Genomic DNA, 15,008 nt, shown 5'->3' on the forward strand with positions numbered 1-15,008 from the left:
GATGGCTACCTCCCTTTTGTTAGGCACATGTAAGAACCACCAATGACATTTTAAGCCTACTTTTATTAAACATTGTACTGAGGCAAATTTGAATAGTCACAGTGAAAATTTGAGGCGTTATTCTTTCAATCATTAACAGAATCAAGCATGGAGTGCAGTTTTCACTGAGACAACAGAAGGCACACATGCAGGCTTACTACCTTGGCTCACGCATTTCAAATTGCACTACAGTGTGGTGACATAACAGACCTTTCAGAAAACAACTTCAGAAAAATTCTTAGTAGAAAATACCCTATCTCTACCCCATGCTTATTGCCAGTGTTATTTTTCGAAGTTTTAAAAAGAAAATGAACTTTTGGCCAAAACTGAAGTTTTGAGGAAGTTATCAAGGACTGAAAATAATTGATACTAACAGAAGTTTTCAAACAACTTTTACAATAACTGAAAAATTATGCAGATGACAATCAGATACGTAAATCAAAAGGGCAAATGCTTAGCATATGAAACATGTAATTAAAACATATTTTACTCATCTCCTCTTTCAAGATTTTAAAGACACCTAAAGTCAGCATTTGCCAGTTACATTGTGAACTCATTCTACATGTCAAGATCATGCCAGAAGCAGGTATTACACTAAAGAGAGGGCAACAGATGCTTTTTAATTCTGAGGCATCCTGTTGTCTTCTGTGCTGCTGTTCCTAGTGCAGTGGGATAAGCAACAAAACACCTACGATGTAAGAGTAAGATCCAGGGAAATAAACATATAACTGCATTTCACACTATCTTTCTATAACATTCAGCAACAAATATTTTGCATATGTGTATTATAACACCAATGTATTTATTCTATATAGAGATTACTGAATTGCACTATCAGACCTTTGTGTCTATACTGTTACCCATTTTGTGGAACACCTGACTGGAAAGCAGCAGCTGTGGTACTCAGTTGATTAGTTGATGTTTTTGGTAGTAACCTGAGGTTGAAACCTGAGGGATAGGGCATATTCACACCCAAAAATGTCTGACAAAAATAAAGTTTCATTACATGAAAAGAAGAAATGAATAGGAAGGAAAACAAACCTGGCTGCCACATTCTGTTGAAGTTGGGATCCCCCTGAAAATTATTATGGTTGTTTGGACCAGACTCTATTCCTGAAATATCCTGTCCGTTTGGCATCATTCCTTGTTGTTCCACTACACTCTGTTGCCCTGAGGCTTCTCGCTGAGCAATCCATGCTTGAGCTAATGCAGCCCAGTCAATCTGGCCTACAATAAGCAGAGGAAATTTAAAAGGTTAGTATTCACATGTCTGAAGTTTAACGCTGTTTCTCAATTACATGTCTCATTGCTCAAGAGAAATGGACGTTTATCTTCAGCAAGTACTATGAGCACCATTAAAAATTATTCACAGTGTACAGTAAAACAAACGTCACTGTATATACTTGCTGAAGTAGTTTCTCTGCATATGTTCAAAATGCCGTAAGACAGATTATTTTAGGTTCGCATTAGCACTGAATGGGTGGTAGTAATACAGTTTTTTCATAAGTGAACTAATTTTGACATCGAAAAGAAATACACATAGCCTTAAATTCTGAATTCATGAAGATTCGAGTGCAAGAAAGATACATAGCTAGAAAACTACATTTTGCAATGTATACTCTTTGTGTAACCCCTGATTTCTGGAATGCTATTTTACGTTACAGTTCTCTCCCCTCTTTTTTTCTTCTACCATTCCTACCAGTAACTAAATAAACTGCACTCTCAGATGAGGAGACTGGTATGTCTTCTGCTCATCAAGTCAGGAAATCTCTCTAGTGGAGTTACAGAAATTGAAGAGACAGAAAGCAGTGTAAAATCAGTGTGCCTGATCACTCTGCCTGAGTATTAAATATACACCTCCACTCTCTTTATCCATTTCTGTATTTCCCTTGATACTTTGTCACCCCACCCTCAATTTAAGGTATATTATGTTCTACTGTTTAAAATTCGGGATTTTTTGGTGGGGAACCTAAAACAAATATCACACTAATCTTTCAGTTAAGAGTTTTTCTGTGTATACATCTGCATTAGTACTTCTGCCACACAGGCACTGACTAAAAAGCAAACTTTGTCAAAGAAATGATTCAGCTTGGCTAAAGAACTGACAGGGATACAGATTCTATAAAGTACATGAGATCTAAATGTTGATCTGTATGACTGGTAAAATGTTGATAATTTGTCCAGGATAACTTGGGTTGGTTGCTTGTATTTTGCATATTAAATATTAACTATGTCAAAACATTTGGAATTGATGTATGTCTTCTGTATTTCTAGTTGTTCAGAAAAGCATCATAAATGTATTGAGATCAGCTATAAAAAAAAGCAATTACCAGTCATGCTCTGTAACAAAGATTCAAAGATTCAAAAATTCAAATGACAACAGGTTTAAAAAAAAAAAAAAAAAAATCCACAAAGCTTTCTATATACTTACTGGGATCTTGCTGGTGCTGAAATGACTGCATCCACTGCTGTTGGTTCAAAGGCCATTGCTGCCAAGGTTGTCCACCTTGATCCCACATCTTTTAAGTCTTTATATAGTCTATATTTCAACTAAAAATAATAGTTGTATGTTTAAATAGATGCCCATGAAATATCACATAACTGAAACTTACATAACTGCAGATATAGTTAAGCCTTGCAAAGCAAGCTGAAGCAATGCTGGCTTAGTATTTTAAGCTGGAGGAAATGGTTCATCCTTTAGAGTAATATCTGAAAACATTACTGTAAGATTTCAGAAGCCTAGTATGCACTCTCTGTATTTTCACAAAGAAATTAACTACAAAATGAGGTTCAAGGAGAGCTACGACAAGTTTGTAAGACAAGAACTCATCTGACAATAAATGCAATTTAAAGTAAGTCACAATACAAAATACATTACTTAAGTTATACACTTGGCTGTTTCTTAGGGAAAAGATGTGTATTTTTCTATACCAGTGTCATGCAAGGCTGTTAAGCGAGACAAAGAAAAATCACCAAATGGTAAAACACATCGTTAACAACTGCACTGCAGAACTGCACAGGTATAAGACGGTGTCCACGTGCATTTTATGCATTGTACAGGCTCATTATAATTTCTAAATAACATATGCCTTCAAATCTGAGAGAAAAAAAAATATCACTGCGGAACTGCACATTTACCACATGGTCCCTTCAAATCACGAGAAACATTTTTTGGTGCTGTGTCGTATATCCTCACCAAGCAGGCAGGAGCAGCCCTAGGACCTGAGGGCATGGGAGCTCCACAACCCGCTTTAAGTGAAGCTCCAGGACCAGCTTTGCAAGAATTCGATGAGGCACAGCAGTCTACCAGGTAGGTATGTCTATAATGGCATATCAGTTCCTTCTGGTCATTTATACCTCCTACGTACACCTAACCTGCTACATATGGAGGACAAGAGATCAGCCACCTACACGACTCCAAACAGCTTTTCTGAAGACAAAGCCCAGGCCCAGTTTTGGGAACACTTCACTCCAGGAACCGTTCCCAATGCCAGTATGGGTAAGACTGCACCAAGCGTGACTCCCTCTGCCCTTCCCAGTCTGTTAACAACTTCTCAACAGGCCTTCCACTCTTAATGAATATACCCGCACACCATTCAATGCACGATCCTTGATTTCATGCTGTAAGAGTACCACCCACGTAAGCTGTTTCAAACGCTCCAAAGAAACAGAGAAAAAAAAAAATCATTCCCTGAGGTGCCAGAAGCAGCACGCAAGACCTAGTCGATGCTCACAGCCAAGTGCAATACCAAACAGATGAATTACAGCCTGTCCGCTTCAGAGGAAACTAGCTCAAAGCAGCCAGTGCCACGCGGGTGGCCAGCCAGGAACATAACCCTGACCCCTCTTACTGAGCAGGATGCACGCAGCCCCACAGACAGAGCCAGCTTTCGGCAGGTGCAAGAAGGGCAATTAGAGTGGATCCCGTTTGCGAAGGGATCTCATGCTTAGTGCTTATGTGTTCATTTAAATTATTTCATGATTGTAAGGAAGAGAGCATCATACTACAAAAACGCACAGCAAAAAAGGCTGTACATAACATTGTGGGGTGTTGAGTCATGCAGAGATGAATGCAAGCTCATATTTCACATACTTCTGTCAAATTGTATTTTTAATCTGCAAAACTGTAGATCACCTTTGCTTTGAGACCACATACACTCAAAGCCAGTACAAAAGCTACACATATATGGCTCAGAAAAATTCAGATGCAAATGCATTTTTTGGGGGCTTTTAAACAAGACCAGATCAACTCTGGGAATAGGGGGGAGTATTGGGAAAAACTTACTTTTCTACTTTCACAATCTTTTCTTGCCAAACTAAGTATTTGGGTTTTTTCCTCTTCCACGATATCTTCACGATATTCACACTTTTAATAAGTGAAGAGAGTGTCCTTCTCTTGGTTTTCGTTTTGCTTTGGGGTTTTTTTTTTTGGGGGGGGGGGGGGGGGGGGGTTTGGGGTTTTTTTAGATATTGTGATCTGTACCTAGGAAATCAACTTTCTTACACCAGTTGAGAGTAAAAAAAGTGGCCAATGCGCACTTAATCCAACATCTAAGCTAGCCCTGCCACTCCTAGCTCTCCAAGTACTCACATATACATATTTCATATGCAAAGTATGAAAAAGTAATTTCTCATACTATTTTCACCCTCAAGTAAGAAAAAAGTAAGTATCTGTTTCTTCCTCCCCTTAATTCATCTTTCCATCCAGAATCCAAATTATTTCAACTGTCAAAATAAACTTGTTTACATCTTAAAACAAAGTTTTAGCAGTTGTGGTTCAAGATAACCACTAGCCTTCACAGCACTGCACAGCCTAATGGTGCCGCTCCCTTTGTTTCCAGCTGTTAAATCACACTACCGATAATAAAAATGTATTTCAGTAATTCTGGTATCACTTTTTTACCTAAATATGCAATACCTTGGAAAGAGTTCATGAAATTTCACTACAATAAACTTAGCAAAAGATTTAAAAGATTAAATTCTTCCACCAATAATGTAAGAGGCAGGTTTGCATATAATTGAATGCCAAAATAATTAATTTTTCAAACAGTTAAAGAAATGTCAACTTCTCTTATGGAAGTGTAGTAATATTAAGAGCACCTCTATAAATTCAACTGAATTGGAACGTCCTATGCACAGTTTTTTCTTGATTGGATCAGATGAAATTTATTTTTATTGGACTGGCTATATTTCTGTCCTAAAAACTTGGACATTCAGTACTTTTTAATTTGGGTTGGTTTTTTTTTTTTACATTTTCCAGCTAACACAATTAGCTTGTAACAAACTTTTGTACCTGTTAAAACACTTATCTGTTTCTCATGGATTCTGCACCGAAAAGCATGTGTAGTATTCCAGCTTTTTTTTTTTCTTTATTCTCTCACTACGGACAAACTGAAGCACTAGTTTGGAGCATAAGAAGGTCTAAGGTAACAAATTCCTCCAAATCTCTGCATAACCTGCCCCCCGAGATAGCAACTGCCTTACTATTTTACAAGGTGTTCAAAGAAATTAATTCAACCTTTTTTGTGGCGGAGATAAATTATTCTTCAGCTATATCGACTGACATCTGAAAAGGTGACCAAGAGACACAGCAGACAGACAGCGACTTTAGGCAGCAGCAGCATTCCTTCCCCTCCAGGCTTCCCTCTCAGCCAGTTATCATGCCCATAGCCACTGAGGCCAAGCCCACGCTCCTAAGGAAAGCAGTGCCAAAGGACTCCACCGTTTCCCCACTACAGAGTGGCATTGACCAGGCCACCTAGCACTCCTCCGGGCTGCTCCCAAAAACGTTTCAGGTTCCAGCACAGACCTGGGACCCAGCGTGCAGATGGGACGTGTTCGTTCTGGTTTGGAAGGCCAGAGACTTCCATTCAGTGCCAGCTGGCTTCAGAGCCAGAAGAAAAAAAGAGAAAGAAAAAAAAAAAGCAGTCGGGTTTTAGTTGTTAGCGTACATAGCTGCTTCTCCATCACTCTGCAATATAATATGGCCTAGAGTCGTCAACTTTCCCCAGAGAGATTATTTCACCTTATTATTGCTATTTTGGGAAGAGAAATCAGGTGGGCAAGTGCAAAGCAAGAGGTCAAGACATGCAGTTGATTTCTATTTTGATGCACAACAGCATGACAAGACAGCAACAACTGCGTTAAACCCTGAAGAACTTCAACATTTGGTTAATTCAATTTATGCCATCCAGAACAGACTGATTTAAAATCACTGCCATTTGAAACTGCTAATTTTAGTTTGGGAACTGTATTTGAAAGCTATTAATTCTGTACTGCATTTGTACTTCTACTGTTTTCCTGAAGAAATGTTGATTTTCATAGGTTGGCAACTATAAAACATACTGGCTTTGAAGTACACAGATTTACTACCAAATTTAGTGTAAAAACTTTCTTTACTAATCAGAAATACGTATTAGACAAATACCTAAGCAATTACATCACTTTCTTCATGCATCTGTGTATGAAGCCTTTTTTCAAATATTAAAACTGGCCAAAACTATTTAAAATTTTCTATTTATTTCAACTCATCTTCATTGTTGTGCTAATTGTTGGACATAAGCAGGAAAAGAAAGGAACATAATTAACATGTTAAAATGTTTATAAAAGTAACCTTAAGATGTATTGGCTAAAAGAGATAACCACATGTATTAAAATTCTTTTAGTATTGAAAATTAAATTATGTATTTTAATATGCACTATTCAAAGCTAGTGAACGGAAGAGGTTTGTTCTAAGGCCTCCTTCTATATGGTGACCTGAAACAGAACACCATCATTTTCTGAGAAACAGATTTACTTGCCTTTTTGCTCCCTGCTTGGTTGCCTGCACTTTTTCCAAATTTTCACTAACCAGTGTATAGTAAATATGAAAAAGATACTTGATGAAACGTCCTGTTACTTACTACAGGGAGGCTACAAGCATTTAAAAGTGGTTCATTGTCTTCATAAATTGTTTTGCTAAGCACTGCAGTGTTTAATGATTTTATCTGCTTTTAAGTTCTAAAGGCAAACTGGCTCTTTCAGTTATCATATTCTAAAAGATAACTAAATAAATCTTATATACACACACATCTATTAAATTACACGTACATAGGCTATTTGATGTTACTCTTTTTTTACATGAAAGTAACATAACTTTGTATACTACTTGTGAAACTTTACTCAAAAGAGTATAACAAGAACTTTTCAACAGAATCTCAGTATTGTCCCATCAGACACCACTGACACTTCGCTAGTAATGCTATTTTAAAGATGTCAAAAATAAAAACAGACTGAGGCAAGTCTTACCATAATGAACAAACCAGGTATGACAGCTACCAAACTTTGGAACGCTTTTGACCCTCAGTGCCATAAACTGGAAAGGGCACAAACTACTTCTAAGAGAACTCACAAAACACAGCAAAGAAAATGTAGCCTGTTCTCAGTAATTTTAGATTTACCACAAGGGATTCACCCCCAATACCGACGAGAAAAAAACCAAAAAACTCAAAACCAACAAACAGTGCCTCTCCCTCACCAAATCAGTAACTTAAAGGCTTGAAACAGCTGAAACCTCTTGTACTAACATATGTGACAAGAAGCAAACATCATTTTCCTGAGACACATCAAGTAGTAATAATAGGAAAAAGAGAATGAAAGTCCTCTCCCACCTAATTAAAATCTGCATGGCCAAAACTAACTCAGGATGCTGCCACACAAATTATAAATGAGTTTTAATTTCTTACAAAGTTCCCAAATCAGCATCACCTGAAAGAAAGAGGTTTCACCCAACACAACAGACAGCTCTAAGCCTACTTCCCAGTAGCGACAGAAGGCCAAATACACAGCAGAGCATCCAAATCACAGTGAAACAAGCTGAAGGGGGCGAGGGGGAAGACGGATACTGGCTAAAATCTGCTGAATTCAAACATCAGCAAGAGACCAACAGAGGGGTCCATCAACTGAGAAGTCATTAAGACAATCTGATTATGATGCCACCAGTGCGTACAACAGGTTTTGAAAAGCAAACGGGTTCAAAGAATGGATCCATTTTACAGGTACCTACTTGCAAAGGAAAATGCAGATGCTACCCTCCCTTATGATGACGGGTTAAGGTTTTTACTTAGCTGTTCTACCCTCTAATTCAACTGGATACAGCCTTTCTCTCTCTCTAGCAAACACGAATAAACAAAAGAACATTTATTAGTGCTTCAAGAGCCGTTCCCTGATGTCAGATCACAGAACAGGAACCTGAATCTATTAAAAATCTGTTTACCAATGAAGAAACAGAAGACAATTCAGGATTCTTTTTGTTTTGTACAGAAACACAATCACATGAAGGAAAAACACCCCATCAATTCACGTTTAATTTGTTACGCGTACTTAACAGATTATGAAAAGTTAATGTGACATCTCAAAGTTTTGCTAGAGTTTTTAAAAGCAGACATGTTCTGAAATATGTTCTGTTGTATGTTTAAAAAAAAAAAGAAAGATTCCTATTCAAAGGCTGGACCTACTGGAACTTTATTGAAAGGCAGGATCTGCTGAAGTTTCATTATAGCAAATTACTGGTACTAAAATGTACCACCTTTGAAAGGACTGCTGGTGAAAGCTCCCCTGCTGGCAATAAAAGCTGACATAGTAGCATAGCTAGGACTTACCTTGATCCCCAGCAAATAGCAACCTCTGAGAGCCAGCAGCCCCCAGAAAAATTTAAAGTTGGTGTCAAACTCTCTACTATACTTTAGTATTTTACCCAACAAAGCACTAGGTTAAGACAGAGGAAGAAGAGATATTTTAAAAGGCACCTTTCCACTCCTCTTTCGATAGCGATGTACATCTCAACTACAGATTACACCTCACTGTTAACCTGTTCTTTGAGCAAAAGAGGCACCTCCTTCAACCTGCCTATTTGTCTGCAAAATAAGACATTTTCCAATATGGTTGTATGATGTGTCCAGACACACCACACACACTGAAAAGTACACAATTAGAAGCTACTTACGAGTAACCAGAGTTTTGTGTGATAATTGATATGCTCACTTTTAACTCTAGGAGACTCCCCCCCAGCACTCCCCACAAAACACCATTACCCTGAAGCAAATTACAGACTTTCACACTGACGGGAACGTCATGCTGAGAGCATGGTAGAGCATGGTTTCCTGACAATCTCCCAACAGCACAGTGCTTGGTGAAGGGCCCCATAGTTAGTTGTCCACTGATGTGAAAGATAGGCCTGTTTTTTTAGACAAGGCCACCAAAAGAACTTGAGCTCTAATGGACTCGCTCAGATTCCTTGGACAACTCTACCTCAGCAGTTTCATAGTGTAAGCTCACAAAATCTGTTACTCAGTTCAACAGCGCTTGCGCAGAGGTAACTATGCTTGGACCTCTCAACAACAGAGAGGAAAAATCTTGGGGCGCGAGGCTCAGACCTGCGAATGGCAAAAAACAAAGCCCACTTGTCATCCCAGAGATACTATCTTCCTTACACAACTTATGACGTTGGCTGCAGCAGAACCGAAAAATATCACAAAATTTTACCTGGAAAGATAAGCAAGACCTGCTCCTAAATAAAATTTAATAGAGCTAATGGATAACCTGAATTGCTCCAGTTCATGCAGGTAGTCCAAGACAAGCAGCACAGAGACTTACAAAGTTAGCTCCAGAAGAGCACAACTTTTGCTTTACCTATTAAACCGTCTTTATCTCAACCCATGAGTATTCTCACTTTTCTGATTCTCTCCCCCATCCCACTGGGTGCTTACTTGCTGGCTGGGGTTAAACCATAACAACCAGGAAGACAACCAACCATACCTAGTCGGCCAGATGAGTACATCTAGTAGAGTCTTTCTTGCTCCTTCTAAGAACCTTCCATCATTGTGACAATATGAACGTTACATGGCAACCGAACTACACAGAACATCAACAGCTTCTGCAGAAGCAGAGATCTGGAGACTCTGAACAGCTTGTCCCAGGCAATTCAAGAAAGTGAAATATCTCAGCAGTGAAAAACAAGTATTCTTTGGAGGATGAAATTAAACAGGATATTTGTTTAGAAGCAAGATTACCTGAACTCCAAGAAATCAGGAGACAGCCTAGGACTCAGGCTGTCCCTAGAAGGAAAGTAGCAGGCTGTGTCATGAGCTGAAGAGATCAAGGTTAGATCTGTCTACATCAGATTATCAACTTCATTTGACTAGATCTCCAGGAAACCATCTGACAGTTTGGTTGTATTCAACCCTGTAGACAGGTAGCCTAATGACAGATCTAGAGCCTACGGAACCATAGCCAATAATCAAGTGCTTTCTGATGCAAAAGAGAGGCTGTTGCATCACCTTCCTGATAACGTGACTCATCATCCCTGAACGGCAGGTCCATATGCGGCATGAGATGGCCTGACAAGTTTTACTTGCAATCTGAGCTCTGACACGTAGCTGCCCAAGTTCTGGTGACGAAAGATCTTGTCTTGCAAGCCTTCCAAACAAGCACTGTATTTTAGCAAAGAAGTATCCATTATCTAAATAAACAAGATGAAACTGCAGGCTGTCATGCATCCTTTGAGAACCTCTACACAGCTGGTCTTTGGACCCCAGAGTTTAAAGACAACACACTCTTGATATTCCATTCATCAGTCAGATATCTAGGTAAAATCCCAGATGTTCCCTCTCCTCTAAGATAACCTGCCATTGCAGTCAAGACTTTTTGACTATCTTTAGGTCTACAGAGTAGCTGAAGGGAAGGACCCAAAGAAGTAGAAGTGTCCTGGTTTACAATAAACTACAAGTGCTGGTTTTGAAACAATATTAATCAATTTCATTAGCTAGGTCATCTTTTGACATGAGTTCAAGACAACGCAAGCAGCAAAGGTACATCGGTCTCTGTTTGATGCTCTTTGTGGAATTCCTGTACTGAAGGCAGCCATCTCAAAAGCACCACATGCTCTGTGTGCAGAACTTCGCTGTCCCATATAGGCTTAGGGTCTGGAGATGGACCTAAAGGAAAATGGAAAGGTCTCAGAAGCAGAGGTCCTTTAAATCAACGGCTTGATCTTTTGTGCAAGCGCGTTGTTGTAATGTAAGGACTTTTCCTTTCATTCAAGGTAGTCAATACTGAGTCTGTGAAGTTTTAGCACAGTGACTGAAGGTTTATGGTGAATGTCCACGATGAATTTTGTGGAACCAATCAGTTGTAAACAGTGTAAATCTAACCATACACTCACAACACCTGGAACAAAGCAGCACAAAGATAGGAATCAGACCAATGCCACCAAGAGCTCAAGCTGAACAGTATTGCTTGAGAGCTGTTCTTCTGCCCCCTTCCTCCCACTATGCTATTCCTTCATCAGGGTCATGGCAGCATAGACATGACTGATGAGGCTGGAAGGACTAGTGGATAAATACTCTAGGGATACAACTCCAACAGTTGTGGTGGGTTGACCCTGGCTAGAAGCTAGGTGCCCACCAAAGCCACTGTTGCTCCCCCTTCTCAACTGGACAGGGGAGAGAAACTGTAACGAAAGGCTCATGGGTTGAGATAAGGACGGGAAAAGATTGTTCACTAATTACTGTCACTGGCAAAACAGACTCAACTTCGAAAAAAATCAATCCAATTTATTACCCAGAAAACAGAGTAAAGCAATGAGAAATAAAACCAAATCTTAAAACACCTCCCACAACCGCTCTCTTCTTCCCAGGCTCAACTTCACTCCCCATTTCTCTCCCTCCTGCCCCCCAGCAGCACAGGTGGACGGGGAATGGGGGTTGTGGTCAGTTCATCACATGTTGTCTCTGACGCTCCTTCCTCCTCAGGGGGAGGACTCCTCACACTCTTCCCCTGCTCCAGCATGGGGTCCCTCCCACGGGAGACAGTCCTCCACCAACTTCGCCAACATGAGTCCTTCCCATGGGCTGCAGTTCTTCATGAGCTGCTCCAACATGGGTCTCTTCCACGGGGTACAGACCTTCAGGAACAGACTGCTCCAGTGTGGGTCCCCCACAGGGTCACAAGTCCTGGCAGCAAACCTGTTCCAGCGTGGGCTCCTCTCTCCATGGGGCCACAGATCCTGCCAGGAGCTTGTTCCAGCACAGGTTTCCCACAGGGTCACAGCCTCCTTCAGGTGTCTCCACCTGCTCCAGCATGGGGTCCTCCACGGGGTGCAGGTGGAATCTCTGCTCCACCATCACCCTCCGTGAGCTGCAGGGGGACAGCCTGCTTCACCATGGTCTTCACCACGGGCTGCAGGGGAATCTCTGCTCTGGCACCTGGAGCACCTCCTGCCCCTCCTTCTGCACTGACCTTGGTGTCTGCAAAGTTTCTCACATCTTCTCACTCCTCTCTCTCTGGCTGTAAAAGCTGCTGCTAGGTTTGGGGTTTTTTCTTCCTTCTTAACTATGCTATCGCAGAGGCACTACCACCGTCACCGATGGGCTCGGCCTTGGCCAGTGGTGGGTCCATCTTGGAGCCGGCTGGCATTGGCTCTGTCAGACATGGGAGAAGCTTCCGGCAGCTTCTCACAGAAGCCGCTCCTGTAGTGCCCCCCGCTAGCAAAACCTTGCCATGCAAACCTAAAACAACAGTTCACATGTTTCTCCCATGGAATTACATAGAGCAGCTCATTCATGGTATTACCAACATCCAATTGAGCTGGAGTCCAAAGTCAATAAAGGACACAAACTGTATAAACTCCAAGAATATCTATTTCTATGTGCTCCAAACTGGAAGGAAACATAAACTGACCACTTCTTCCATGACTGTCTCACTGGAATAAAGAATACTTGACTGTAAGAATCTGTAGACAACAGGTGTGACTGAAAAAAAAGAGGTGCAAAGGAAAAATGGCCTTGCATACCCAGAGAAGCCCCTATACCAAGAAGAAAAAAAATAATGCAGAAAGGGTAGCACAAGAATCATCAGCTGCTGGTCTTAATGTGGGAGACCCAGACAGGTAAGACAGAATACCTCTGCAGCTGAAAAGATCTGGGAGTATGCACCTGCACAGGAACAAACTCTGGGAGTTAACTGCAGAAGGGCTGCAGACACACACTCACTCAGTCAGAACAAATGCATACCATCACTTAGACAAAAACACACCAGCTTCCATTTTATTTGGGAAAACAAATATTTACTACTATGTTACACTCAGCTGCAATCAGAAAATGAAATATTTATGGGGTGAGTTAAGTTTGTAATAAATCAGAAAAAAACAGTTAAAACAACTATCTTGACTGCTACTCTGTTTTGCCCATCCCATTTTCAGTTGGCCAAAGACTTCTCTACATCACATACAGCATCACCCAAAGTTGTTGCAGGTATTTAATACCCAGATACTATGCATCTTTTCTCCTCCCAAGAACCAGAAGCTACACCAATGTGCCTGCTGGGATCTGTCAGCAAGATGTCCAGTCAAAAAAAATGTTTAAATTTTTTCCACCCCATTTACAGTTGTGTATCACTAGAATGCTGGAATTCAACTTCAGTTACTCCACTGCATTTTTTAACATCAGAACTGTTCTTTCTCAGATTGAAGAATAGAGGTTTTCCAAATGCGTAACCAAGATCCAAAATACAGAACCAGAAAAAGAACTGAAAAAAACAGCTTGTTCAGCATCTACAAAGTTTTCCAGAATGTGGTTCACATCTCAGCATGTCTGATGTCTGACTAATATTTACAGTGCTACCAAGATGAAGTATGCTGAACAATGGCCAAATTTAAAAGGGGAGAAAAAAAAAAACCCACCCCACTATGAAAACTTGTTCAGTGAGTCATTCAAACAGTGTGGCTTCCAAAGTCTGCTATTTTAAATTTACATCCACATATCCACTAAGCTGAAGCCAATCCTTTTAAAAGAACAAAAGGACCAGATATTGACAACTCGGGTATCATTCGCTTATCTTTTGTATTTTGAAGACATAAGGACAAACACACACTTTGATTATCATAAAGCACCAAAACCACTGCTAGAACATTCACTATCACAGAAACATCATAATAACTTAAGTAGTTTGAGTCAAAACTCTATTGGGTTTGGGGGAAAAAAAGTCTGATATGATTATTTTTTTGCAGTTATCATTCCACTAGAAGACCTGATGCTAGATTTCCAATTAGCCATGTCATACAGCATTTTTTTTCTGAAGTGAACTGTCCATCTGCAACTTCCTCCTTGATGAACATGCTCTGTACAAAAAATGAATAATACCAATAACTAAATAAACAACTATTCCTCCGTGCTCATGAGTGGATATTACCCTCAATGATAAATAGGGTTATCACCTAAGGAAGAGAGATCAGCTAGTGATGAAAGTAGGAACATCTAATAAAACCTACCCACAGTATTATTTGTTGCCAAAGGCTGACTTGTGATAATTACGTGCCTCAGACATGAAAAGAAGGGAGACTGGACACTCCTGTCTATTACAGGACACTCCTGTAATATCTTTGCATAATCCTGTACCTAACTGAAAATCAAACATGGTTAAGACTCCTCTTTGCCATTACAGGTTATGTGGCGAGTTGTCCACTAAAAATTTGTGGACTCTGAAGCCCTGCAATACCTCTGAGCCCAAAATGGAGCAACCACTCTTTCAAAGCAGGAGTTTGCATGTCATATGTGACAAAGACAATACAGCAAGTCTCATAATGGCGTAACAGCAGAGATGACACAAGGTTTGCTGCTGCCCCAGACAAATTAAAAATCAGTAGCTTGTCTTCTGATTTGCCAATGAATTGCCAGTAATGCTAGCGGCTTGTCCCTGGACAAAGCCGAGGCTCCCCGTTCGTCCTGTGTTCTACAATCAGGGGGAGCCGCAGCATCTGTCACCTCCGTAAGAGGCACCATCTCTCAGCCCAGCCTGACTTCAGAATTGCAAAGGGGTTTCTTACTCCTATACGTGATATAGTTATTCAGCTGGACTGGACTGTTATTTGTAACCCTGCCTTTGTAAAATGATGCTTGAATACTGTCTGCTGGTAGACATGCCTTATGCTTCGA

The 15,008-nt window shown here is 40.3% G+C and overlaps 1 protein-coding gene across 2 annotated transcripts in view; it reads right to left on the reverse strand.

Annotated features, from left to right (window-relative positions):
• The window catches only part of PNISR (PNN interacting serine and arginine rich protein), a 29,484-nt gene that overhangs the window by 12,628 nt on the left and 1,848 nt on the right, over positions 1–15,008 (reverse strand). For both annotated transcript variants that reach the window (XM_075747776.1, XM_075747777.1), the window contains exons 2-3: positions 2,471–2,589; positions 1,081–1,266 (exon numbers count right to left, since the gene is read on the reverse strand). In XM_075747776.1, coding sequence (XP_075603891.1) covers positions 1,081–1,266; positions 2,471–2,558 — 274 coding nt within the window. In that variant the 5' untranslated portion in view covers positions 2,559–2,589. The remainder of the gene's footprint in view (positions 1–1,080; positions 1,267–2,470; positions 2,590–15,008) is intronic.

This window comes from Balearica regulorum, chromosome 3 (genome assembly GCF_011004875.1).
Source record: "Balearica regulorum gibbericeps isolate bBalReg1 chromosome 3, bBalReg1.pri, whole genome shotgun sequence".
Lineage (NCBI taxonomy): Eukaryota > Metazoa > Chordata > Aves > Gruiformes > Gruidae > Balearica > Balearica regulorum.